Source organism: Labeo rohita, chromosome 1 (assembly GCF_022985175.1).
Source record: "Labeo rohita strain BAU-BD-2019 chromosome 1, IGBB_LRoh.1.0, whole genome shotgun sequence".
NCBI classification, from domain to species: Eukaryota; Metazoa; Chordata; class Actinopteri; order Cypriniformes; family Cyprinidae; genus Labeo; species Labeo rohita.
In genome coordinates, this window is record NC_066869.1 from 34,874,509 (window position 1) to 34,900,732 (window position 26,224).

A 26,224-nucleotide genomic window follows, 5' to 3' on the forward strand; every position below is an offset into this window, starting at 1 on the left:
TGGTGTCACTTTTTGACGCACAGGGTAACTCTTTAGCGTCATTTTTCGACGTGCAGGGTCCTTCATTGCTTTAAATAAGAAACCTTTGGCGTCATAAGGCTGACACGTCATGCTAATGTTCGGGATTATCTTTTTGAATGAGATGTGAGTGCATTAATGGAGCAGGATCATTTTCATCAATTAAAACCTTATGTTTTACTCTCTTCTTTGTATAAAGATATCGTATGGCTTCAGAAGATTCGAAATGCAACACGACTTGTTTGTAATGCTTTTATACTGCATGTTTATGGTCTGTTTCTGCAATAAATACCTGTGTCTGTACTTATATTTGCCTGTTACGTGTTTTATATTGTTCAGAAGTGGGTAAGTTTAGGGTAAGGGTGGGTTTAGGTGCTCCAATGAAAGTATAAATTTATTTAAAATTATTGAATTTTTTTTTTTAAACAAATGCATTCAAACCATTAAATTAAGGCACACAGCTGAAATCAATGGAGGACCCTGCACTTCCAAAAGTGATGCTTAAAGGGGTACCGTGAGCGTCAAAAAGCGACGCCAAAGGGTCCTGACCAAGTGTCAATATGTGACAAGTTGGGAGAGAGGACGTGTTGTTCTTGCCATAACTTTGTTGCCTTGCCACGGGAAAACCATTCGAGATATCAAAAATCCCATTCTCTGTTTTACGAGAAAAGATCTTGTTATTACCAGAAAAGATGTTGTTAAACCAACAAAATATCTTGTTATTACGACATAATTGAGTGGAAAAAATAATATGTGTGTGGCAGCAATGCGTCAACGTAGATAATAACACTTCCTCAAATTTAAAAAACAAACAAACAAAAAAACTACACAGAATTCACATTACAATCCACCAACATATTTTAGTCCTGTTTTGGACTGTTTTCACTTGTAAATGCTTGATCTTTTTACTTCAGAAGACATTACATTAATTGATGGTCTGGAATTGTGTTGTGGAATGTTGTGATGTTTTATCAGATTGTTTGGAAGATCCATTGATGAGTAAATGGCTTTTAATTCCAAACACTGACTAAAGCAATCAGAACAATATCAGTAAGTAACTGGTAACAATTCTTGTTCTGAGTGATGCAAAGGATCACCAAGATCTTGACAGGAGCAGTTGGATTTGTGGGTCTGTCTGAGGCTGTGACGGTGGTCTCTGCTTTTTCCGGTTTTCTACCCAACACCACGCAAGCAGTGCTCCCATAATGGACGATCATGATTCCAGATATTCCCGCTGTACTAGCAAAGAATAAAAGCACTCAGGTATAATCATCTAGGTATTGTAGATGTGTGAGGTGAATAATTTACAAGGCCATAAAAGTCCTATTGGGGAATGCAACTTTATTTTTCTATTTTTAATATGCGCTAGAAGATGGCAGTCCTGTTCTAAAGAGAGAAGAAGCTTTTAAAAGAGTGTTTGGGACATGGCAGGGTGGGTGGAGAGACAGGAAAAGCAGACACAGATTTGAGAGAGAAGGATAGAGACGAGAGACGAGAAAAGAGTGAGACATTAATGGCTCTGTGACTCACTACGTCTTGCTTTTAGGAAGCCATGAATTAAAGATGGAGAACAGAGGAAAGGAGGAGAGAGAAAAATCATAGTGTGATTCTAGTTCCACTGGTGATTTATGATGGACACATCACCCATGACCTATTCCCTCTGTCCACCTCAGAACCCTATAATGGCAAAGAATGAAAATCTTGTTGCATTACACTCTTAAAAATAAACCGTCTCTTTCTTACCTTTTTATGATCTGAAGGACATTTTTTCAACACAAAGAACCTTTTGTGTTACACCTTCAGAGTAAAGGTTCTTTATAGAACCATTTAAACAAAAAGGTTCTTCTGTGGCATCGTGAAGCACCTTTATTTCTAAGAGTGTGGGATTCACTCAATCCTAAATAAAACGTTATTACTTTTTTTAAATACAGAGAGTAAATCCTTAAATTCCAGTGTTAATATAGTAATATTTATATACCATTATACTATTTATTAATATTTATTATATAATTTATATTATTATAAATTATTTATATATATTATTTATATATATTATTATAATTTATTAATATTAATATGTTTTAATATTTCTTTTATATTTAATTTATTTTATTTCCATTTAGAATTGTTTGTCATTTTAGTACTTTAAATTTCCAATTTTAAGTGTTTTAATTTAATATTTGTATTTTATTTTATTTCCGCTTTATTTTGATGAATGAAAATTATTATTAATAATTTTATTTTCACTTTTATTTAAAGGAATAGTCCACCCAACATTGGCAATTCTGACATTATTTACTTACCCTTTGTTTTAGACCTAAATTACTGTGTTTCTTCTATTTCTGTATTTCTAACCAGTCACAGCTCCCATTGACTTTCACTGAATTTTTTTCCATAATGCAAGTTAATGGGAACCAACTGGTTACCATCTTGTTTACAGGACTTGACTATCTCTTTGACAAAAACAACACTGTTAAACAGAAAATAATAAAATAAAATAAAATAAAATAAAATAAAATAAATTAAATCCTGATCAACTATATTGCACTTCTGCATAATAAAAAAGCCCAACCAATCGTTTCCAATCACCACTCACATTCTTGTCTAATTAAGAGCTGAAAATATAAGTATCATAAAAGCAAAAAGCTAAAAAGTATCAATAGTACCCCAAGGTATTAGTCAGTTTACATTAACAGATGCATAAATATTTCTTCAAACAGGGGAAACAGGGAAAAGCTTCAAAGACACTGCTTTGACCACAAATCAATGTTCAGCACCATGGACAGCGGCATCATCATAAAATGGTCTAATTCTCTCAAAGTATAGACAAAATATCGACCACCCTGTATCCGTACACACAGTGATTCCTTACCAACACACACATTTTCTCTCATATTTTCCTATTTCGAAACCATGGACAGGGCTTTTTCTGCTTTTGTAATGGCTAACTATCTATCTAAAGATATCTGTCTGAATTATTTTTTAATTATTGTTCATACTGCAGATTAGTAAATAACAAATGATGACATTAAATAGCATGCATATATTTACAAAAGGTTTTGTAAATATTTGTTATGACAGTTTTTAGTAATGGCGATGGGGAAAGGCTGTATAATTACATTCATTTTCAGTTTTGATATTTTGAAATAATTACCTGAACTCAATACAAACTGATTTGTTTAATTGGAATGAAAATACGTGTGTGAGGGAAAAGACAAAAAGCCCTGATTGAACTAACAATTGTGTACAGACTGATACAGACCTCCAAATTGCTGCACCTGCTCCCTCTAGCGTACACACACACAGAGAAAGAGAGGGAGACGGAGAGCTACAGTACCAAATGAAGACAAACTGTTCCCTTACTGCACACAAAATGAGTTAGAAACAGAATGACACTTTTTAACCTTGCGCCCAAACTATACACAAATTAGGACATCTTTTTCCAGTAAAGAATTTCAATGAAAATGTAACACGTGCAAACACTTGTGAAACACCATATCGACAAGATATGCTAAGCCAAATGGAAAGGAGTGGGGTATACAATAAATAAACACCTTTATTGTATGTGTATATTATTATATTATCACTACTATGATTTTTAATGTTTAGCAATGTAAATCTTGTTATTACACTAATTAAAGGAATGGTGAAATGAAAAATTGCTGCAAACACTTACTTTTTGCTTCACAAGACATTAATTGATGGGATTACTTGTGGATTATTATGATGCTTTTATCAGCTGTTTGAACTCTCAATCTGATGGCACCCATTCACTGCAGAGGATCCACTGGTGAGCAGATGTAATGCTAAATTTCTCCAAATCTGTTCTGATTAAGACACAATCTACATCTTGGATTGCCTGAGGGTGACTCATTTTTTGAGCAATTTTTTTTTTTTTTTTGGGTGAATTATTCCTTTAAACTTTTGAATCTGAAACACACACACAGAACATAATCCATAAAATGAAATATCCACTAAAAAATGGGAGGAAAAAAAAGACAGCAACCTGTGTAGATAGGTCTTTGTGAAAATGCATCCTGCTGTTAGCACTTTAATGGATGAAACATTATATTTCTGTTTTTCATGTTATTATCCAAACATTGTAAGGTCAAATCTATCTGTGTCTGTTTTTCTTTATGTTTAAGCATTTGCACATGGATACTTGTAGGTTTTACAGTCTGTTTGCATGTGCACATGTGTTGAAGCATCAAAATGTTTTTTCTCCCATTATCATTACAGCATACACAGATAAACTCAGCTGTCTGATGGGAAACCAATAATAACAACAGCTGCTGAGCCATGTGTGTCCCTCTGGTCTATACATTTGTGTTTAAATGTTAAATATGGATTTACACAAATGAAAGACCTTCATCTTTTTTTAACTCCTGGGATGTCTTTGTGTTTGCTCTGTATTATTAAAGTGAGATTTAAACTACATTCCCCTAAACACTCTGTTTGATGACAACAGCAAGGCTTTTATAATGGGAAGCTAAATTTAATCAATATTCCTGAGGCTTTTCCAGCGGCACTTTGTTAGTCACCTGTGGTAACCCGGAACTCTTTATTGACTGCTCTGCTTTTAAAACTTGACTCAGACTTTATGCACCTCAGAAAGCCTTTTCAATGTGCAATTACGGGAACATAAACCTTCTACACAGAGGTCACATTTCTGTCTGATTTTCTATGGTGCCTAGGGTGATATGTTGTAAGAGTTCTATTGTGATAAAAGGAGAAAAGGAAGGGAATGTGTTTTTAAAGAAATAATAAGTATAATAATTTCAATAAGTTAATAATTTCATTAACATTCAAATTACTGTGTATATGTTACAGTGATCATATCAAGTACAGTCTATGAATATGTAAAAAACTTGTTGTTTCATAAACAGCTGTAATTGAGTACTTCGGATTTACATATTATGAAGTAAAACAACCGTAAAAGGATAGTTCACCCAAAAATGAAAATTCTGTCATTCATGTATACAGTTGAAACCAGAAATTTACATACACCTTACAGAATCTGCAAAATGTTAATTATTTTGCCAAAATGGGATCATACAAAATGCATGAATTTTGAAAATACATTTACATATAGTTCACAAGAGAAAATAATAGTTGAATTTGTAAAATGACCCCATTCAAAACGTTACATGCGTTTGATTCTTAATACTGTGCTGTTACCTGAATGATCGACAGTGTTTTTTTTGTTTAGTGACAGATGTTCATGAGTCCCTTGTTTGTCCTGAACAGTTAAACTGCCCACTGTTCTTCAGAAAAATCCTTCAGGTCCCACAAATTCTTTAGTTTTTCAGCATTTCTGTGTATTTGGACCCTTTCTAATAATGACTGTATGATTTTGAGATGCATTTTTTCACACTGAGGACAACTGAGGGACTCATATGCAACTATTACAAAAGGTTCAAATGCTCACTGATGCTCCAGAAGGAAAAACAAAGCATTAGGAGACGGGGGTGAAAACTTTTGGAATTTGAAGATTATAGTAAATTTAAATTATTTTGTCTTCTGGGAAACATGTAAGTATCTTCTGTAGCTTCTGAAGGGCAATACTAAAAAAAAAAAAAAGATATTTAGGCAAAATAAGAAAAATTTAGACCTACACATCCCTATTTTGTTCAAAAGTTTTCACCCCCCGCCTCCTAATGCTTTTTTTTTTTTTCTTTCTGGAGCATCAGTGAGTGTTTGAACCTTCTGTAATAGTTGCATCTCAAAATCAAACACTCATTTTTTATTATTCCTCTACAGATCATTCTGTCAGCATTACACTCATATTCCAAAACATATTTGGTATGTTTTTAGTACTAATGAGTTTTCCCAAGCATTGATAAAAAATGTGGCAAAGTACAATATTATAAAAGTGGTCCAAATTAAGTCTTCTGGAGCCATACAATAACTAAAATTTTGATTTCTATACACTGAAAACTTTGGTGCCTTGATGAAAAAGAAATGGTTTCTCATTTCTGGATGAACCAGTTAAAGGAACAGTTCATTTGAGTCTGATCGTATCAATAAATCGTTTGATTTCACAAAAATCTAAATTAATTAGAATTTCAAACATCACACAAGGATGATAAGCATACCTACTTTTATTGATTTTGCCTCCTTTTGGAAGCTTTGCATCTTCACTCACCATTCATTTGCAGTACGTGGAAACAAACGAACAGTACATTTTTCAAAATGCCTCCTTTGGTGTTTTCCAGACAGTCTTGCAGGACGTGAAAGATGTCAAGCTGAGTAAATGATGACTCAGTTGTCATATTTGCATGAACTACCTCTTTAAATTGCTGTAAAAAAGAAACTGTTATTGTGCGTCTCATTAATGACACTTGCTTGAAGACGCGCGTGGGGAAGGATGCACGCGCCCAGGGGGAGGGACGAAATCAAATCCACCTCACGCGTTTCTTCTGCTCGCGGAAAGCAGAACTCCAGCCACGCAACCGGGATCCACAAACAGCCTTTCTACAGTTTGTTCCTTTCCGACTCTTTCACGAATTTGTTACTTTCTTTTGGAAAGGGAGACAGACTCCCTACCTGCGACGCTCGATGAATTCTGCGGGGAGAGTCACTTTGTTTTTTCTTTTAATTGTCCTGATAACGCAAGGTAAGTTGCACTGTATTCAAGATATTAGTACATTTTATAAATACAATAACTTTGAATTATATTACTTGCTCTGTGTCTTTGTGCCCATTGACCTGAATGGTACCAAGCGGGAAAAAAAGTATTAGCCCATACTCTGTCATTCGTGAACTAATGAACAATCATGCTCGACTGTCCTACCAAGTTTGTTTAAGGACATTTTCTCAGCTTTCATGTCATTAAAAGCAATAGTTCGCACTAAATCAAAATTCTGTCACCGTTTACCCTTATGTTTCTCCAAACCTGTATGACTTACTTTCTTCTGTGGAAAACATTAGGCAGAATGACAGCCTCAGTCACTATTTACTGCATTATGAGATGCAACTAAAGTGAACGGCAATTGATCGCTGTCAGTCACGAATATTATGCCCCTTTTTGTGTTCCACGTTGGAAAGTGAGAAAGGGTTTGAAAAACGTGGTGATAAATAATTCATAACATAATGTTTTGGTAAAACATTACAGGGGCTTGGTAATGCAAAAATATATCCTAACACAAGTTGACTGTCTTGGGTTTGTGAATTTAAATTAGTAATTAGTCTGTTGGTGTGACCGTGACACCCACTTCGTATCTCTCCATATGTTAGTTATTTTGTTTGGATAATAATCTTAATAAAGATTTATTCCAAAGCATATTTTAATATAGTCAAATCCGTTCTTCACGCTGTTGGCGTGCGCGCAGAACGCGGAGTTTCGGGCGCTTATTCGTCTCGCTCAGGAGACACTAACTGCGGGGAATCCGGCGGCTATTTTAGACAACAGCGATAGCACAATTTTGTTTAATCGCTTTAAAGCCTTTTATCGGCAGAATGAAACCGGTAGGTGAGCCCAGTGGCGTTGTTGCAATGAAATGCGGGTTAATCACTTCGTTTTCCACTTTCGTCAACGCCAGCTTGTGCGTCACACGCGTTGAAATATTTACAGTCTTCTCGACTCACAGAAAGCTGTTTACGTAAAATTAGCAACAAGTCCACGTTTGGTCATGCTCACTTGTCACTGGATTAAGCAGACAAGTAAGTTCGTTCTGTTCTTGTTTGGGTTAGCTGGCAAATGTGGATCTAAATACGAAACAAGAGGCTTCACTTTTTTGTCACTGCCATGCAGCCGTGTCACTCAAGAGTGAGTCATACATTTAGGAGATAAACTTAGAAACAGGCAAACACTCAAAGGACACACACTGCTTTCATCCTGTTGAGTTTTCACATTGGTAAATTCCTTATGCGGTTCTGAGCTTATAAAAAAGGAGCTGTCTGAGGGTGAACTTGTGTTCAACTCCAGCTGTATGTCATTCTCGCTGCAAGGATTCTCTCCATGCTGGACTGATCACAAGGCCACTATATGAAGTGAGGAGGAGGGAAGAGCCAAAGAGAGAGAGAGAGAGAGAGAGATGTTTGGAGAAAGACACCAGAGGGTCTAGGAAAGGTTTCTCAGGAGATATGCACAAATATAAAGTTTTGTGAGAGTTATAGCTGGAGCAAGGTGTTTTCTCATATCATTTGTACCAATGATTTGCAGTGGAATAGTGGGTAAGTTATGTATTGATTGTCTTCAGTGAGGATGAACAGTTTAATTTTGTTTTAATTCTTTTTATTTTATTATTTATTTTATCATAGCTGCAGTGTCAGACACAATATCAGTAAAATTCGGGTTTTGTAGGGTTAGATGATGAGTTATATAATGAAGCCTCCAATGTGTGTTTTGATTTTTGATTTTTGATTTTTTTGTAGGCAAGTGAATAATATAAACTTTTTTTAGTTATGAACTTGTAAAATAATGTTATTTAGTAAATTATGATCATAAATTATGATTTAATTTTAAAATTAGTTTTTAAAATTAATTTATTTTAAATTTTTATCACACACACTTTAAATTTTAGATGTAATTAGATGAATCCACTGTATGAAATATATATATATATATATATATATATATATATTCATACAGTGGACTACCAGTAGAATGTATAAAAAATTTGGGACCAAAATTTTGATTTGACACTTTTACTTTGATCATGTTTTGTTACATACCTTTCTTTTAGAGTTATCTGACATTATTAAGATGAATTTGTTCTGGCCATGTTTAACTCTTGAGTTATTGTCATATTTTATTACCATTTTCTAAACTATAGCGAATAATCTGTGAAAATGTGAGAAATTTTGAAGGTGTCTATATATAAAACAGTGAGAACCTTTCTTTAAGGAAAAAAAAAAAAACAAAAAACATAGAATTAAATTTAAGTTAATTTTACTTTTAGTTGTTTTAGCTTAATTTAAAATAATAATAAGTTGAGTTTTGAGAACCAGTGCTTTAATTCACGGTGGCCTGATGTATATTCAGTCCTGTAATGTAAGCTACAACGAATGCAATGATAATAAGAAAAGAAAAGTATTGCTAACCTGTCTGAATGAAAGAAACAGGTAGATATTGTAGGGTTACAGGCATCCTAGTATAAAAAAAAATCACAAATATGAATTATGAAATATAAAAAAGTATCTGTGGAAGTGATATTTTCATTGTATTTGTCACTTTCTGCAAAAAGAACTCGTATACTATATTAGAGAATACATATTTATAGTAGTTTGTGCATTTTTTTGACATGTTTGTTCATACCAGGTGTTACAATGCAATAGTGTATATGTAAATGTAAAATCATACTGTAGGCTTTACACATATATCTAATGTTAGATTCCTAGATCTCTCAGGAAGGAACATCTTCTGGGGAGGATTGCTCTTTTATCCACTCATGCGCTCTTTTTCTATAGTTTCACATCTGTGTTTTGGTGCTGAGGAGAGAAATCAATGAGGTTCCAGCAGGGAGAATGGTTATGGGAGGTAAACCCCTCTGCTGCAAAAGAGATGATGAAAGAAAGCTAGAGAAAGTAAACAAAAGAAAAGTAAAAATGAATGGGTGTAAAAACATTTTGAATTGTTTCCAATTCTGTCTCTTCCAAGCTTTGCCACCTCTATTTCTTCTGCCTTGCTGAAGCTGGTTTATATAGATGATGACAAAGGTCTTAAAGCCCTTTAAAGCCCTGCAGTTGCACAATTTGATGTGTTACAGTGTGATATGAGGTAATGCTCCAATTCATATGTAGGGGGAATTGAGAGAAGAAGAAATTATGATAGAAGATGATCGTCCTAAATTCGCCTCGTGACTATCAGAGAAGCTTACTTCTTAAAGATTGGATGACAGTGCTGAAAATATGAAGATTTCCAGGTGGCTTAGTGTCATTCTTCCTGTGTTCAGAATTAGTCACAAAAACATAGACACACGTCCTCCATACTCTTTGTTTAAGATACGCATACGCACCACAAGCACAGGCAGTGATGCATGTCCTGACAGGACCTCACACACACGCATACATAAGCACACAGTCTGCTGCGGGGAACAGGCGTGTGTGCTGTTGCTGCAGGCTCAAGTCTCTGGGCAACAAGAACAGCTCACCTGTCTGATTCTATCTGTAATGCTTTTCCTCCACTGACAGAGAAACACACTTAGTGTCCCGCTCACTTTGAGAGAAAGAGCTCTCTCTCTCTCATTACTTCTAAATGAAGGCATACGTGCTCAGCAGCAGTTCACGAGTGACTTACACATGGCTTTATATTATCAGAGATGACTCTTTAGTCTTTCCAATCGATTGAACATTCTTCATCACCATTGTAGCTGCTTGTATGTTTCTCTGATCTCCAGCAAACAAGTTTATGAAACATATTAATGTACCTATTAATGTCAGATAATAACATATGATTTTAACTATATTACCCATTGTTTTATCTTTTTTTGTGAAGGCGTTTAATTTTTTTTGCGCATTCACTTCGTAGCATCAGGTCAGTACTTCCGCCTACATCATGCGTGACCTTTATAACGTGACTTCATAATGTGTAAAGTCAAGCTAGTGCAAGACAAGCATTTGTGGTTAAAAAGTATACAATTTTTTTGTTTTTTCTAGAAAATGAGCGATCATTTCTCTAGATAAGACCTTAAGCTGGGATTGTGTAGAGCCCTTTGAAGCTGCATTGAAACTGCAATTTGGACCTTCAACCCGTTGGTCCCTGTTGAAATCCACTATATGGAGAAAAATCCTGGAATGTTTTCCCTGAAACCTTAATTTCCTTTCGATTGAAAAAAATAAAGACATGAACATATTAAATGACATAGGGGTGAGATCCGAGAAATCAGCGATTCAAATGTTTATGCAAGAAAAATCCAGTTATAAATAACTAATGTATGTTTCCCACTTTGTCTTTCACTATATAAACACAAAATGTCATTACATTTTATTAAAAAAAATTGATTTTATTTTCATTTATATTGCACCAATATAACAAAACATACTAATAACTGTTGCTGCATATTTTTATTGAAACATTTTAATACATGCCACATAGGGATGTGGACATTTTTTGATTCTTTTGCCTCTGAAATCTAAAATAGAGATTCTATTGAAACAAGTGGACATGCACAAGTTGTGAAATATGGAAGGATCACAAAATGTATTGAAAGTATATTTACAGCTTGGTAAATTTAATGGCCAAATAAAAAGTGTGTTAAAATCATTTGCAGCATCACAATGCAGCCCTATTCTTGCAGCACAGGTATTATTATTTTTTATATCGCAAGCAAACTCACTGTGCACATCTTGTGAATATTTCATATATTGCCAATCCCTTGATACTAGTGCCTTTAACAAGACCCTCAAAACCCTTTAATGTGTCTTATTGGAGTTTCATGATACCCTTTGCTCATGAATACAAATTGACCGGTAAAAAAGACTATAGTGTATAAAGTCTCTGTTAGAGGATAAGAGAAGTGCAGAACATGCACAATCTCAGGTACTTTTTTTATATAAAAAAATAATTTCAGTAAAGAGGGAATAAATTCCACAGTGACTCATACCTGTGGCTTTTGGGATGTAATTGCAATTTTAATGGCCTTCAGTGCTGAATCCAGTGGACCAAGTCAAATGTGTTGGGCTTAACCGTTATGAACTGTAATTTTAATGTAAGTACCGCTGCTATTTTTGATCAGCCTCCATCCTCATTGTGGCCACTGACAGCTCTCTTGCAATTATGATAATATGTCATCTTGGCTCCATTCTTATGTTTTTATATGAATTGGGCTCTGAAATGGAATAAATATAATGTAACTGCCACATTTTGTAAATAGTCTCTTGATGTAAAATATAGATTCATCCTGTTTTATTCATTTATTTATTTATTTTACCTGACAGTAAACATTATCAGTTGGCAAATATTTTCCTGTTTTGCCAGTTTTTGTAAATAATCAGAATCATCTTAGTTACTTATGTAATCCTCAGGAACCTCAAAACTCACCAAACACACTGGATAATAGTGTAAAGAGAAAAACAATTTTAAAGGAATGGTTCACCCAAAAATGAAAATTATCCCATGATTTACTCACCCTCAAGCCATACTGTAGGTATATAAGACTTTCTTTTTTTCAGATGAATATGATTGGAGTTATATAATGAACTGTCCTAGCTCTTCCGAGCTTTATAATTGCAGTGAATAGTGGTTAAGATTTTGAAGGAAAATTAAGTACATCCATTATAAAAAGTATTCCACATGGCGTCATCCATATTTAAAACTTTACAAACCGTAATCTTACTAACTGTCGTACACGTGTTCATGAGAGAATGGCATTCCAGCGGATGACGTAGACGTAGCATAAGCTCTGGTGAAAAGTGATGAATACGGAAACCATAAATTCATACAATACGAGGATTTGTAAAGAAATATGTTGGAGAACTTCAATATTTACACCAAAAGGAGACTGGTTTTCCTTTGCTGTAAACAAAGCTTGGTTCTTGCGAGACTAGCATTCTCATTCTCTCGAGTATAAGCACATGACAGTTAGTGGAAGCTAGAGATTACGGTTTATAAAGTTGTAAATATGGATATTTTTTTTTACACAAACGCATTGATTCGCATCAGGAGGCCTTTATTAACCCCCTGAAGCCATTTGGAGTACTTTTTATGATGGATGGATTGGATGCACTTTATTTTGCTTCAAAATCTCTACAGCCATTCACTGCCATTATAAAGCTTAGAAGAAGCTTTTTAAAATATTTAATATGTTGTTGTGTATATTTAAAAATATTTATTTTGATCATGGAAGCCAGTGGCAGTAAATTTGGTTACCAACATTTTTCAAAATATCTTCTATTTTGTGTTCTTCAGAAGAAAGAAAGTCATACAGGTTTGGAACCCCATAAGGGTGAGTAAATCAAACTGGGTGGACTATTCTTTTATGTTTCCCACCAGGGTCTGTTTAAGAGTTCAACTTTAAGAGACTTTATGGTCCATGTGGACACTGTTCTACTTTAATTTAAAAGGGTTATCTTAAGCTTGATGGGGTTCAGAAGACTAACTCTAAACTTCAACTCTCCACTTCGTATCTAATGTATTTGTATGAGGGTTAAGTCCATTTAATTAATGAAAGCAGGGCCTTGCTATCCTTGGCTAACCCCATTAACAGAGGGGGCCATTGGAGAGTTAACTAGTTGAAGTAATTAGAAGAGGAAAGTAAAACAAAAGCCATACACGCATGAGACAGCAGCTCTGAACTTTCTGTGTACATGGGTGTGCCTGGGTGTTTAAATTCACACCAACTGACAACTGCATTCAGTCCTATTTAATTTATGCTAGAAGTTTACAGAGGTCATAACTGCGAAAGGTTGTTTACAAAATGCAACTGAAGTCAATTTACGTAGTCATTATATAACCGAATCTGATACAGGGCATAATGTCACGGATTGTGATTACATTATTTCTTGAAACCACATATAATACAATTCAGTATACTGTCTCCACACATCTTGTATAGCACAAAACTTAAAATCTTTACTTAAATCTTAAAGGAATAGTTTACCTGAACATTTATTGACCTTCAGGCGAACCAAGATGAAGTTGACTTACTTTGTTTATCAGATCAGATTTGAAGTACAGGTACGTACGCATTACGTAACTTACCAACAGATCTTCTGTAGTGAAAAAGTTCTGGCAGAATGAGAGTTCAAACAGCTGATTAAAAAATATCACAAATAATCCACACAAATCCAGTCCATCAAGTGTAAAGTTATATAAAAGTTATATAAAAGTCTGATGTCTGAATTGACACAATGTCAATTCAGACATCTCATCTGAATCAGGAGAGAAATATGCACAGATCAAGCAACATTTACAAGCGAAAATAGTTCTAAAGACATATGCCTGTGGATTTTGATGTGAGAGAACAACAGGCAATAGATGATTTCACTAAATGAAATGTTATTATGAATTATGTATTTTGTCCAGAAGCGATGGATTAAGTTAAAATGCCTTAATGATTGGTTTATTTCTGATAAACGCACAGCTTTTCACTTAATAAGGCATTAACTGATGGACTGGATTGATGTGGATTACTTGTGGATTACTGCAATTTTTTATCAGCTGTTTGGACTCTCATTCTGATGGCACCCATTCACTGCAGAGGATCCATTGGTGAGCAAGTGAGTAACTTACATTGCTTCTGTTTATATATTTTGCATTATGAAAGTCAAATATTATATGTGACTACACTTTTGACCAGTATCCTATTAGACTTTCCTTCAGGGAAACTGGTGCAAACAAGTTAAGTTCAAAGTTACAAAGAGTGAAATTTTATATCCTGTTTCAAGTAAAACCCTGCATTCAGCTTCGACCCTAACCTGTTCTTGACTTCTCCCGTGTTCTTTGGTGTTCCCTCAGACTTGTCTAGCTCCATCAGAGTGCATTATTGTAAAGTGATTCCATTTTCCACTTGACTACACCTGGTCTCTTTGGTGATAGTTGATGATGACCTCTAACCTTGAGAGCTATGTTTGGTGCACTTAGAGTGTCTGGTAGGACATTGGCTCTGATCCTGAGGAATGTGCTAAAAGCAACAGAGGACACAAGCCCACATACTTACAAAAACACACATTCAAACTATAAAACAATAAATAGAGTATGGACAGAGCCAAACACAAAAACAACACAATTATTGATAAATGCATTAACATCAAACAAATATAGTTGACCACATAACTGATTGTTTGAAATTGAGGCTATTGAGCATATGCAGGTATAAAAATATTTGACAATTTTGACATTCTGACAATAGCAATGGGTGTCAGTCAACTACTGTTGCTAATATATAGCACATTACATTCCTGATACTGAATGTTACTGCATGCGTCTCATTCTCTGTAGTCCCTACTTCGCCATCTACTGTATTATGAATGAAGTCTATCCCTTGGTCTCACCCAGTGCATTGCATACTAAAGTAGATTTCTATTCCTGTGTGTGTTTATCTCTGTATGTGCGTGTTTGTGCAGATTGTTTCTCATCTAAAGGAGAAGACAGGCTGTTTCGTCGTTTATTCAGGAGGTATAATCAGTTCATTCGGCCAGTGGAAAATGTGTCTGACCCCGTCACTGTGGAGTTTGAGGTCTCCATCTCACAGCTTGTTAAAGTGGTAAGAAAATCAGTGTCTACTGTCTCAAAATACTTAAAGGGATAGTTCACCAAAAAATTAAAATTCTGTCATTCATCACTCACCCTCATGCCGTTCCAATCCCGTAAGACCTTCATCTTCGGAACACAAATTAAATTTTTTTCGATAAAATCCAAAAGTGTTCTAACCCTGCATAGACACCAATGCAACTACCACGTTCAAGGCCCAGAAAGGTTCCAAGGACATCATTAAAAATAGTCCATGTGACATTAGTGGTTCAACCGTAATGTTATGAAGCTAACACATCTGTTTTGTGAACGTAGGTTGAACACTGATACAGAAAGAGAATAAATTGTTGAATAAAGTAATTGTTTTTGTTTTCTTTGCACACAAAAAGTCTTCTTGTAGCTTTATAAAGCTAAGGTTGAACCACTGATGTAACATGGACTTTTTTAACAATATCCTTACTACGTTTCTGGGCCTTGAACAAGGGAGTTGTGTTTCTGTCTATGGAGCTTCAGAAAGCTCTTGGATTTCATCAAAAATATCTTGATTTGTGTTCTGAAGTTGAATGACGATCTTACAGGTTTATAACAATATGAGGGTGAATAATTAATAACAGAATTTTTATTTTTTTGTGATCTTTAAATGCAATTGAATTACAATATATCTAGCATTTAACACAATTGATTTATTTAGAAAAAAATACAGAAATTTCATATCGAATATTTATCAGACATAAAAGCTTATCAGTAATGGCCAGGCTTTCATTATTTGTGGATCTTTGTGAATATTTTTCTAAGGAATGAACTCTGTGGGATATCCAATATAAATCATCATATGTTTTATGCTTGCGGAAAGAATCAAGCAAAGCTGAGATATCAGTGTAAAACACTAGAGGATTGTAGTTTGCAGTAATTAATGTGTACAAATTTAAGCTCAAACAAATACAAGCACTTCTGATCTCTCTGTTACGATAAATGTAGGAATAGCGTGTGAGTTTTTTTTGCCTTGTTCCAAAATGTAAAAAAGGGGATCTGCTCCGCAGGTGGCTTTCTGTCAGTGAAATTCTGTGCTGTTTTCAGCTGTTGTGAGGGCTTTTTGTTTCATTTACTGTGGTCAGAGAGAGCAATTGAGTTAAAAGCCTTTGCGCCCCACTGTTACAGGAAGTAGTGCAGACTCTGTGCTTTCCCCGGCGTCATACAAATCAGCACTCCTCTTAAAACTCCTGGATTAAATTTCCACTTCACCGGGGGAAAGCAGCCAAGATTATCAGCACACCTTTATTCTTGCTTCACAGAGACAGACACCTCAGAGATTAACAAACCATAACCCACCACTCTAGAGAACACAATCCTGGATTACAGATTATACTTACTCACTCACAGGATTAAGAAAAATTTGCTCAACAAGCATTTTTCTGATGTTTTCTTGTGAATATGCAGGACCTATTAGTACTGTTGAGGGCACTGTGGTGAATGGCATACAGTATGCACTTGAAGTTAGTAGATGAATGTACTTCTGAAATGTTAGCCCTCCAAACCGTTTTCTTGTCAGATCTCTCTTTCCCATTAGACAAGAGCTGTATTGATTTTATTGCTGGAATGTGTTCCATTCTAAATAATAGAGGACGGCTGTCTTTCTTTTGATCGTTTCTGTCTTTGCTTCTGTCTGTGTCTTTCTCTGTATAGGATGAAGTCAATCAGATCATGGAAACAAATCTTTGGCTGAGACATGTAAGTGATGCAGCATGTAGGCCTTGTGCACGTGTTTGTGTTAACATGAATATCTCATCTACTTTATTTCTTCTTGTATCACTGTCTATTACAATAGAACGTGTATAGCATAAACATACAAAGGATGGGGTTGGGTAATGCAGGGGAAGAACAATACAGTACATGCATGGAGCGAATGAGTAGGTGGAAACAGTACACCATGGAAAAGTCATGTAAATAATGGTAGCACGGTAGTTATCTCCAAAAACGAATGGAACGAAAGAGGTTAAAAAGATGGTAATATATGTGCAAAAAGAGTTTAGTCTATCTAGATCAAACATTTCACTTTATTGTTTTTAATAATCAGCAGAATAATAATAAACTACTGTTATTCATAGTTATTTCACAGTCAGCAGAGATTTTGTTAGTTTTTTAGTTGAACTTATTCATTTAGCATAACCTATTTTTCCATCCTCCAAGTAGATACATGCATGATATGAACTTGGCTTTATATGTCTGAAGTGCTATATTTTTATTTCTTATGTCATATTGAAATTATTTTTGTGCTTTAATGGTCAGAGGGTTTCTATGAGACCGTTAGATACTGTAAGTGCTACAATAATAAATACAACATCTGCTGAACTTTTTGCTTAAATCAGCATGTTGTGTTTATAGTTGTGATTGATTTGTGTTTGTGATGTGTAATATTGTTACTGAGAGTGTGTTGGAGTCTAGATTGGAGGAAGGAGGAGGGTTCTGGATTTGGATGAATATTTGCTGATTTTTTTCTGAGAATGTGTATGTGCTTTTGTTAAGCCCTGTAGTATTGTAGAATAAGTCTGTGCAATGCCTGATAGCAGGATGCTCGATATCACTGAACACAGAGAGATCAGCAGTCCTAATAACATATCTCTACACACACATGTCAACAAACCGTGGACTTAGACAGAATTGGGAACAAATACACAGGAAATGCACTACTATACATATTTACAGCTTAGTATACACATTTGACAACAAATCTCAATAAACAACATACCTGCTCAAGCAGAAAATGTGCTTTCTTTTTTCTCTGCTGACAGAGATGTGCACATCCAAAAATACACTCAAAGACTTTTAAAGGTTGTGCCAGTGCACAGATGACAGATGTACACATACAAGTGTAAATGCCAGATTAAAACTATGTCACTTGTATGGGCACCAAAGCTTGAAGCATGTGCATTAATCTTTAGCCCATGGCTTAAAGGGATAGTTCACGCAAAAATATAAATTCTGCCATTAATTATTTCCCCTTATGTCTATCCAAACCCATAAACCCTTCGTTCATCTTCAGAACACAAATTAGGATATTTTTGATGAAATCTGAGAGCTTTCTGACCCTGCATAGACAGCAACGTAACAACCATGTTTAAGGCCCAGAATGGACAATGTTAAAATAGTCCATTCTGGGCTACAAGAATACTTTTTGTGTTCAAAGAAAAAATTACTGGTACTGTTGTGCTAAATATAGGCATAATTTTACACAAAAAGTATTCTCATAGCTTCATAAAATTATGGTTGAACCACTGATGTCACATGGACTATTTTAAAGATGTCCTTAGTACCTTTCTGGGAATGGTAGCAGGTTTGTTGCTGTCTATGCAGGGTTAGAAACCTTTCAGATTTCTTAAAAAAAATATCTTAATCTCTGTTCCGAAGATGTGGAGGTCTTACGGGTTTGGAACGACATTTTTGGGTGAACTATCCTTTAAAAGCATAAAATTAAAAGTGTATTTTTGTGATTTTGTCATAGATATGGAATGACTACAAACTGAAGTGGTCACCAGCAGAGTTTGATGGAATTGAGTTCATCAGAGTCCCATCAAATAAAATCTGGAGGCCGGACATTGTACTTTACAACAAGTGAGTCAACTCTTCCAACCTAACATTCAACTTCTATTAATTTAAAGGGTTAGTTCACCCAAAAATAAAAATTAGCCCATTATTTACTCACCCTCCAGGCATCCTAGGTGTATATGACTTCTTTCAAACAAATCCAATCGGAGTAATAAATTAAAATTATCCTGGCACCTCCAAGCTCTATCATGGCAATAGGCCGGTGTTTCTCTTCATCAGTCTACAAGTCCAAGTCCAATAAAGTGCATCTACCTATAATAAAAAGTAGTTCACATGGCTCCGGGGGGGTGAATAAAGGCCTCTTGTAGTAAAACAATGTGTTTTTGAAATAAAAATATCCATGTTTTAAACATAATAATCATTTTAATCTAGTTTGCACCAACTGTTGTACATGGTAGCCTTTCCGGGCAGATGACAAAAAATTTATCTCAAATTAGAAGTTCAAAACAAGGATTTGTAAAGAAAAATGTTGGAGGATTTCGATATAAACCAGAGGAGACTGATTTTCCTTTGGTAAAGGAAACTTTGCTTCCTTTGCTCCTGTTACCAAACATTGGTTTCACGCATACGTCCTATGTCAAGCTAGATCAAGTGATTATTATGCTTAAAATTCAAATTTTTTTTATATAAAAATGCGCCGATTTGCTACAGGAGGTTCTATTCACCCCCCCGGAGCCGTGTGAGGCACTTTTTATTATGAATGGATGCACTTTTTTGGACTTCTATTAGACAGATGAGAAACACCCACCTATTGCCATGCTATAACTTGGAAGTGCCAGGATCATTTTTAATATTACGCCGATTGGATTTGTCTGAAAGAAGGAAGTCATATACACCTAGAATGCCTGGACGGTGTCCTTTTTTATTTGGAGCCAGATGAACATGATCAGAGCTAGCAGTATGAGAAAATGAAATATGAATGCATCAGCAGTCATAACATTCAAATATTCTATTTCTGACACAGTGCTGTTGGGGACTTTTTGGTGGAGGACAAAACCAAAGCTCTTTTGAAATATGATGGAACCATCACTTGGGTCCCTCCTGCAATCTTTAAATCATCCTGCCCTATGGACATCACTTACTTCCCCTTTGACTATCAGAATTGCTCTATGAAGTTTGGTTCCTGGACCTATGACAAGGCCAAGATTGACCTGGTTCTTATTGGCTCAAAGGTAAACCTCAAAGACTTCTGGGAGAGTGGAGAGTGGGAAATCATAGATGCACCCGGTTATAAGCACGACATCAAGTACAACTGCTGTGAAGAGATCTACCCAGACATAACCTACAGTTTTTACATACGGCGACTACCCCTCTTCTACACTATCAACCTTATTATCCCCTGCCTCCTCATCTCCTTTCTGACAGTACTCGTCTTCTACCTTCCATCAGACTGTGGTGAAAAAGTGACATTGTGTATCTCAGTACTTCTCTCTCTCACTGTGTTCCTTCTTGTCATTACGGAAACCATCCCATCCACCTCACTCGTGATCCCTCTGATAGGCGAGTACCTTCTCTTCACCATGATTTTCGTCACCCTCTCCATTGTCATCACCGTCTTTGTATTGAACGTGCACTATCGCACCCCTATGACCCACACTATGCCTAGCTGGGTTCGTACCGTCTTCCTCCGAGCTTTACCCCGCATTATGCTCATGCGCCGGCCTCTCGATCTATCAGAGTCCTCTGGAAAAGGAGGATTAGAAAGTGGGGGTTCGTCCGGGACTGGAGCAGGACGAGGGGGAGAGGGCAAGAAGAGGAAAAACAGTGGATCTCAACAGGGAGCAATGAACTCTTTGGAATTTGGAGAGGGGAAAGCAGCATTAGAAGGAAAGAAAGGAGGATGCCCATGCCACCCGATGAAAGAGGCAACTGAGGGGGATTGTGGGAAAGTGAGTCGTCAGTTGAGTCCACAGGCAATTAACACAGTTGTGGCTTTCTCTGTGGTGTCACCGGAGATCAAACAGGCTATTGAGAGTGTGAAGTACATTGCTGAGAACATGAGGAGCCGCAACAAAGCCAAAGAGGTAAAGTGGTTCCCATTCAGTCAATCCACTCGGTACAACACACTGGCTATAAGGAATTGTGCTCTCTGGGTAAACACACTGACAAAATCATTATAATTATAAATTTGGATGAATTTGGTTCCACATGCAATAGAGTTTTTCCGTCGCAGCAGAAATTAGTCACATTTGTCAGCTGGGCAGAAAACTGCATGGGCTGATGGCCCCTATGATAGCAGAATTCAAATTAGGCTTCATGTTGGTGTAAGCTTTTCAGTGCTCAGTTTTTTTTTCTAGCCATCTGTGTATATCCTGTTCTCAGGATGGTGGGAGTGACATATCTAGGCCCATGGAAGGATCCCTTTTTACACAGGAAGTTCCATTTGGCAGGATTCTGTTTTGCCGAATGGTGAACAATGTGCAATGTAATGTCTACTAATGTCTACTAAAGGGCTGTGACTAGTTGCACAAGCTACACTCCCTAGAACTACTGGTGGTCTTTGTCTCCATTATAATTTTTTGCTTAAAACAGAGAGGTCAGGATGTTCTGATCAGAACAAACAACACAACTGTTGTGTCTTAAGGCTGGGACACACCAAGCCGACGGTTGGCCAGTCAACGTCAGGCCATCGGCCAGCGCCAGTTGGGATAGTTTGCTTGGTGGGTTCCTACTCGTCGGGTTGCCCAATTTAACGTGTTGAATCACCATCGGGGTCATCGGCGCAAATGAGAACTCTAATTGGATGCTCAGTTTAGCCAACGAGTCAATGCCTGAGAATTAAAGCGAAAGTGATGAAAACAAGTAAGTAAAGGGGGCACAAACTGAAGGCTCTTCTAAGGTTACATGATCTTACCCAAGCATTCCAATATGCGAATATTTTCATAAAAACATGAGCCACTTAAAATGAATAAAGTTATCAACATAACTGTTATTCAAAAAGGTAGGTAAGCGCTGTTTTGTTTATGATTCGTATATGTGCATATAGCTCATATATCCTTGTTTCAGTTATTCCTTTTGAATGACGAATATATACTATTGATAGCTGCTGAAATAGACAGCTAATTCCTCTCATGCAGACACAGAACGCACATGTTAGTTTGCAGTCAGCTGTAGTCTGTGGTGTGTTCAAGTGCAGCTTTTTGGTCCAGAGGCTGCCAACAAGAGGCGACATCAGCGTCGGCTTTTCTCGCCACTAGCTCTTTGAAGTCGGCTTGGTGTGTCCCGGCCATTACATAAGCTAAAGGGGGCCTCTGCACCAGGCAGGAGTTAACCTCCTTTCCTAGGGTAATGGTATCTTCAAGGGTGAATGTAGATTTCCTATGCCAGTAGAGGTCTCTTTGAATTGTGCTGAAATGTGAGGTGCCCTATGTTTTTATCCAAAACAAATCAGTGTGCTTCTCTAGGAAAAGATTCATCCGTGCATCAGTGGCCCTAGTCTAATAATTTATGCACCAAAAACATTGTATGCTGACATCATCAGTCTCCTAGTAGGACAGCCTTGGTGTTTCCTATTTGTGTACGGATCTACTCAGCTGATTAGAACTGTAGGCTTTAAGGTCAGTGTTGTGGGCACAGTGTTGTTTCTACAATTCATAATGGTAAAGTCTGCTGTACAAAAAGTCTTTATTTTATAACCCATTTTTAACTCTGAAAATGTAGCAGAACTTTCAGTATGCCATAAGGAAATCCATGGGGTTCTCTTGAGAGATCTGCGGTGCATCAGACTAACTATTTAACTATATGTCTAAGACCTTTCCGTTTGTTTGATCAACTCATTGTCAGTTTTGCCCAACCAGCTCTTTGTACAGTGCAACCTGAGAAATGTCTCTCTCACTGAATTGTGGAGGCTATCTCTTGGCATGTAACAGCCCGAGGGAGCGCACAGTCATTCAACTCGTGGGATGGCTGTTTCAGAGCTGTCTTATTAATTCCTGTTCTATATTTGCTAGATTCATTGGGCGTGAGTATTGGTCCTGTAGTCAATGTTGCACAGAGCAGAGCAACTATATATAACTATGAATACATAACAACTGTCCCAGAAGCAGGGGGAGAACAATGTTCAACACGTCACAGCCCCTCTCTACCTTAGCTACTGTGAAGCACCTCCTTGAATGATAGGAATGACATAAACAGCAGTGTTTGTATTCCTGCTTGGTGGATATGTAGACATACATTTTTAGTTTGATTTCCAATAGTCAATGTGTTGTACGTTGTTTCCCTTTGGGAAAAGTAATTATTTGCTCAAAGGGTTAGTTCACCCAAAATTGAAAAATTCTGTTAACAATTACTCACCCTCATGTCAATCTAAAGCCGCAATACCTTAGTTCATCTTCGGAACACAAACTAAGATATTTTTGATGAAATCCAAGAGCTTTTTGACCCTGGATAGATAGCAATGCAAGTACCACACTGAAGTCCTTGAAAGGTAGTTAAAATAGTTCATGTGAGATCAGTGATTCAACCTTAATTTTATGAAGCTACAAGAATACTTTTTATGCGCAAAGTAATATAAACAAAAATAACAACTTTATTCAACAATTTCTTCTCTTTTGTGTCAGTCAGCATGCAACAGAACCCGTAGAATGTGACGTAGAACTCTTGACACAGAAGAGAAGAAATTGTTGAATATTGACAATTTTATTGATGTCCTTACTACCTTTATGGGCCTTCAATGTGGTTGTGTTGCTGTCTGTGGAGGGTCAGAAAGCTCTCGGATTTCATCAAAAATATCTTAATTTGTGTTCCGAAGATGAACGTAGGTCTTACAGGTTTGGAACGACATGAGGGTGTGTAATTAATGACAGAATTTTCATTTTTGAGTGAACTAACCCTTTAACTGTACCTTTACCAATGCATGCACTCAATCTCTAATTCATTTACATGTCTTCGGGCCAGTTTTACTAGGGCAAATTAAATTTGAAAACAGCGCCGATGGGAGGGGAAATTTCTGTAGGTGATTTATAGGGCTGTAACGATAATCGCACAATGTCGTGAGGTGCGTTTAGTCAATGAAGCCGGTACTTTGATTAGTAGTAAAGCTCCATCACGTGCGTTCAGCTGGAGCGGCAAGTAATACACAGAGCCGTACATCACTGACAAGCTACGCCAAAATCGCGCGCAAAATCGAATCGCGATTTTGGCGTAGCTTGTCAGTGCTAAACGCGCCTCACGACATCGTGCGATTATCGTTACAGCCCTAGTGATTTACTAACTATGCACAAATTTAAGAACATCTCATTTATATATTAACCAACGCAATACACCAAGTGTGGCACAAATTAGCGTAGTTGCAAATAATAAATAAAGAAATAAAGAGTCACAGTGACGAGTGCAACCGTTAGTAAAGCACGTTGCGTGATTCATTTGAATACTCTTCTTTCATAAATTTTGCGTCTAAAAAGGGAAACTCCTATAAATGCATATTCAGTAAGGTCAAGCGCCTGTGTCCATGCCTTTTTAGCGCTAATTCTTCAATGCGCATCTTTAGTAAAAACTGACAGTACAACTTGCACTGGTGCAAGCTGTTTGTAAAACTGGCCCATAATATCTTCATAATAAAGAACATTACCCATTATAAGAAGGTGCCCATTTAGTGTATGACTAAAATTCCAACATCATGTTATGCTTTGCTTGTAATGCACTCAGAAGGACAGGTTATAGATCATAGACTTCACAGCATAAGCTTACGGAAACAACTCTCTCAGTGGAAATGTTTACTGAGTGCTTCACTGACAATAAGTGCTTTAGATCCCTCAGTGGAGACATCACACTTTGATATGGAAAGTCTCACCACTTCATCCTTCGTCTTCACTCTTGGCTCAGAGCCGCGCTACTGAATCACATTAGCATTGTAATGCACCCAGTGCCTAAATATGTGAAGGGAAAATGTTTCACGTAGCTCTGCTTATTGTAGCACAATCTAATTTAGCTTATCCCCGTGTAGTGTGAATAAAGCATTCTGGACATTCAGCAGGCCTGCTTTTCACTCATTCTCATCATCACGTTGCCATTTTCTCCTCCATTTACCTTGCTTTCTTGTGTTCAGATTTTCCTGCTTTCTCTCATTTTCTTCCCCTGTTACCTCTAACCTCTCTTTTCTTTCATTTATTAACCTTCAATCTCTCCTTTTTCTCTGTTTATTGTGTGCCCTTTCTTTCTTAGGTGGAGGATGATTGGAAGTATGTTGCCATGGTGATTGACCGCATCTTCCTTTGGGTCTTTGTGCTGGTCTGTGTGCTGGGAACTATGGGGCTCTTCCTGCAACCTCTGATTGGCTTCCTCTCATAATTAACTATGCCAGCTTGCCTGTTCTAACCAATAATTATCTGAGTCACTGACATGCTCCATATTTAATTAGTACCACAACTGTTCCGTCACTACAACAAAATTCTCCTAAAGTATGGTGTTTTCGCGCAGCAAATAAATAATCAGGTGTTCTGTTTTTCTCTCTGCCACTCGCCAATCGGACTTAAAGACTGCTTTTTGCCTTTTTAACAATCAATCACTCCAAGTGAACTTTCTAATCACCATCTATCCTGAAGCACTCAAATGTCCATATGAAGACTAATCAGACTGATTGGTGTTCTGTGTCCACTAGTCAAAATACATTCCACTTACAATATCTGATTACACACACTATATGTGACATTGTGTACCAAACAACATGGTCATTTTCTCTCAACTACTTGACAGTCACTCAGGAAAATCTATAGAAGACAGTAATGGTGTGTTTCTTGCCAGTGGCAAATCCAGTTTAAACACAAAGAAATGTGTTGTGTAGATTAGTTAACTGAAATCTTTGAGGATAAACAGTGAGCCATGTGATTATGGGATGAATTAGTCAAGAATATGGGTGATCTATAAATAACTTTGAGTTGTAGCATGGCTGCATTCCAGATAAAAATGACTAATCAGGTCCCATTTATGCCAAATAATTTGTGTTTAGAATGAGATTAATTAATCTGTTTTTTCCTCAGTGTGTCTCATCTCTATGATACTGCATGCTGAAGATTTTTATTTATTTATTTATTCATTTGAAACAGATGTATTGACCATGATGTGTAAATCCTTAACTGTTTTTAGAAGTGTGCAGGCTATTAAAATGACTGCTTCCCCTCCCTCTCTTACACTCATGCTCTCTCTCTCTCTTTCTCTTGCTTTCTCAGACATAATCCCCTCTTTAATATCACCACTTCCGTTTTTTCCCACTTTCACTTGTCAGTTTCTGACACTTTTGTAAAACATTTTTTTTAACAGCTGTCTTTCAAATAAAAATAAGTTTTTTTTGTTGTACACGCTATCATCTCTGTCTTACTGCCTCTGTGTTAAACTCAGTAAGCGATGGGTATATTTATGTGGCGTGTGTCTGTGAAATGCACATGCTTATCTTGGTTTGGCTGCTATAGCAGAGGTTGGAAATGCCTCTGGTTTTATGATTGGTTTTAGTAGTATTAGGCCTTTTGAAGTAGC

The 26,224-nt window shown here is 36.6% G+C and overlaps 1 protein-coding gene across 5 annotated transcripts in view; it reads left to right on the forward strand.

Moving 5' to 3' along the window:
- Positions 1-6,412: 6,412 nt before the first annotated feature.
- The window catches only part of chrna6 (cholinergic receptor, nicotinic, alpha 6), a 55,040-nt gene continuing 35,228 nt past the window's right edge, over positions 6,413-26,224 (forward strand). For 3 of the 5 annotated variants that reach the window (XR_007827833.1, XM_051110818.1, XM_051110826.1), the window contains exons 1-5: positions 6,414-6,634; positions 15,025-15,164; positions 16,835-16,879; positions 18,651-18,760; positions 19,719-20,778. Coding sequence is in view for 4 of the 5 variants with exons in the window: in XM_051110818.1 (XP_050966775.1) it covers positions 6,577-6,634; positions 15,025-15,164; positions 16,835-16,879; positions 18,651-18,760; positions 19,719-20,778 (1,413 nt within the window). In the remaining variant the exon portion in view is untranslated. Of the gene's footprint in view, positions 6,635-15,024; positions 15,165-16,834; positions 16,880-18,650; positions 18,761-19,718; positions 20,779-24,916; positions 26,039-26,224 lie in introns of those variants that run through there. The other 2 variants (XM_051110813.1, XM_051110805.1) reach the window with 2 other exon arrangements.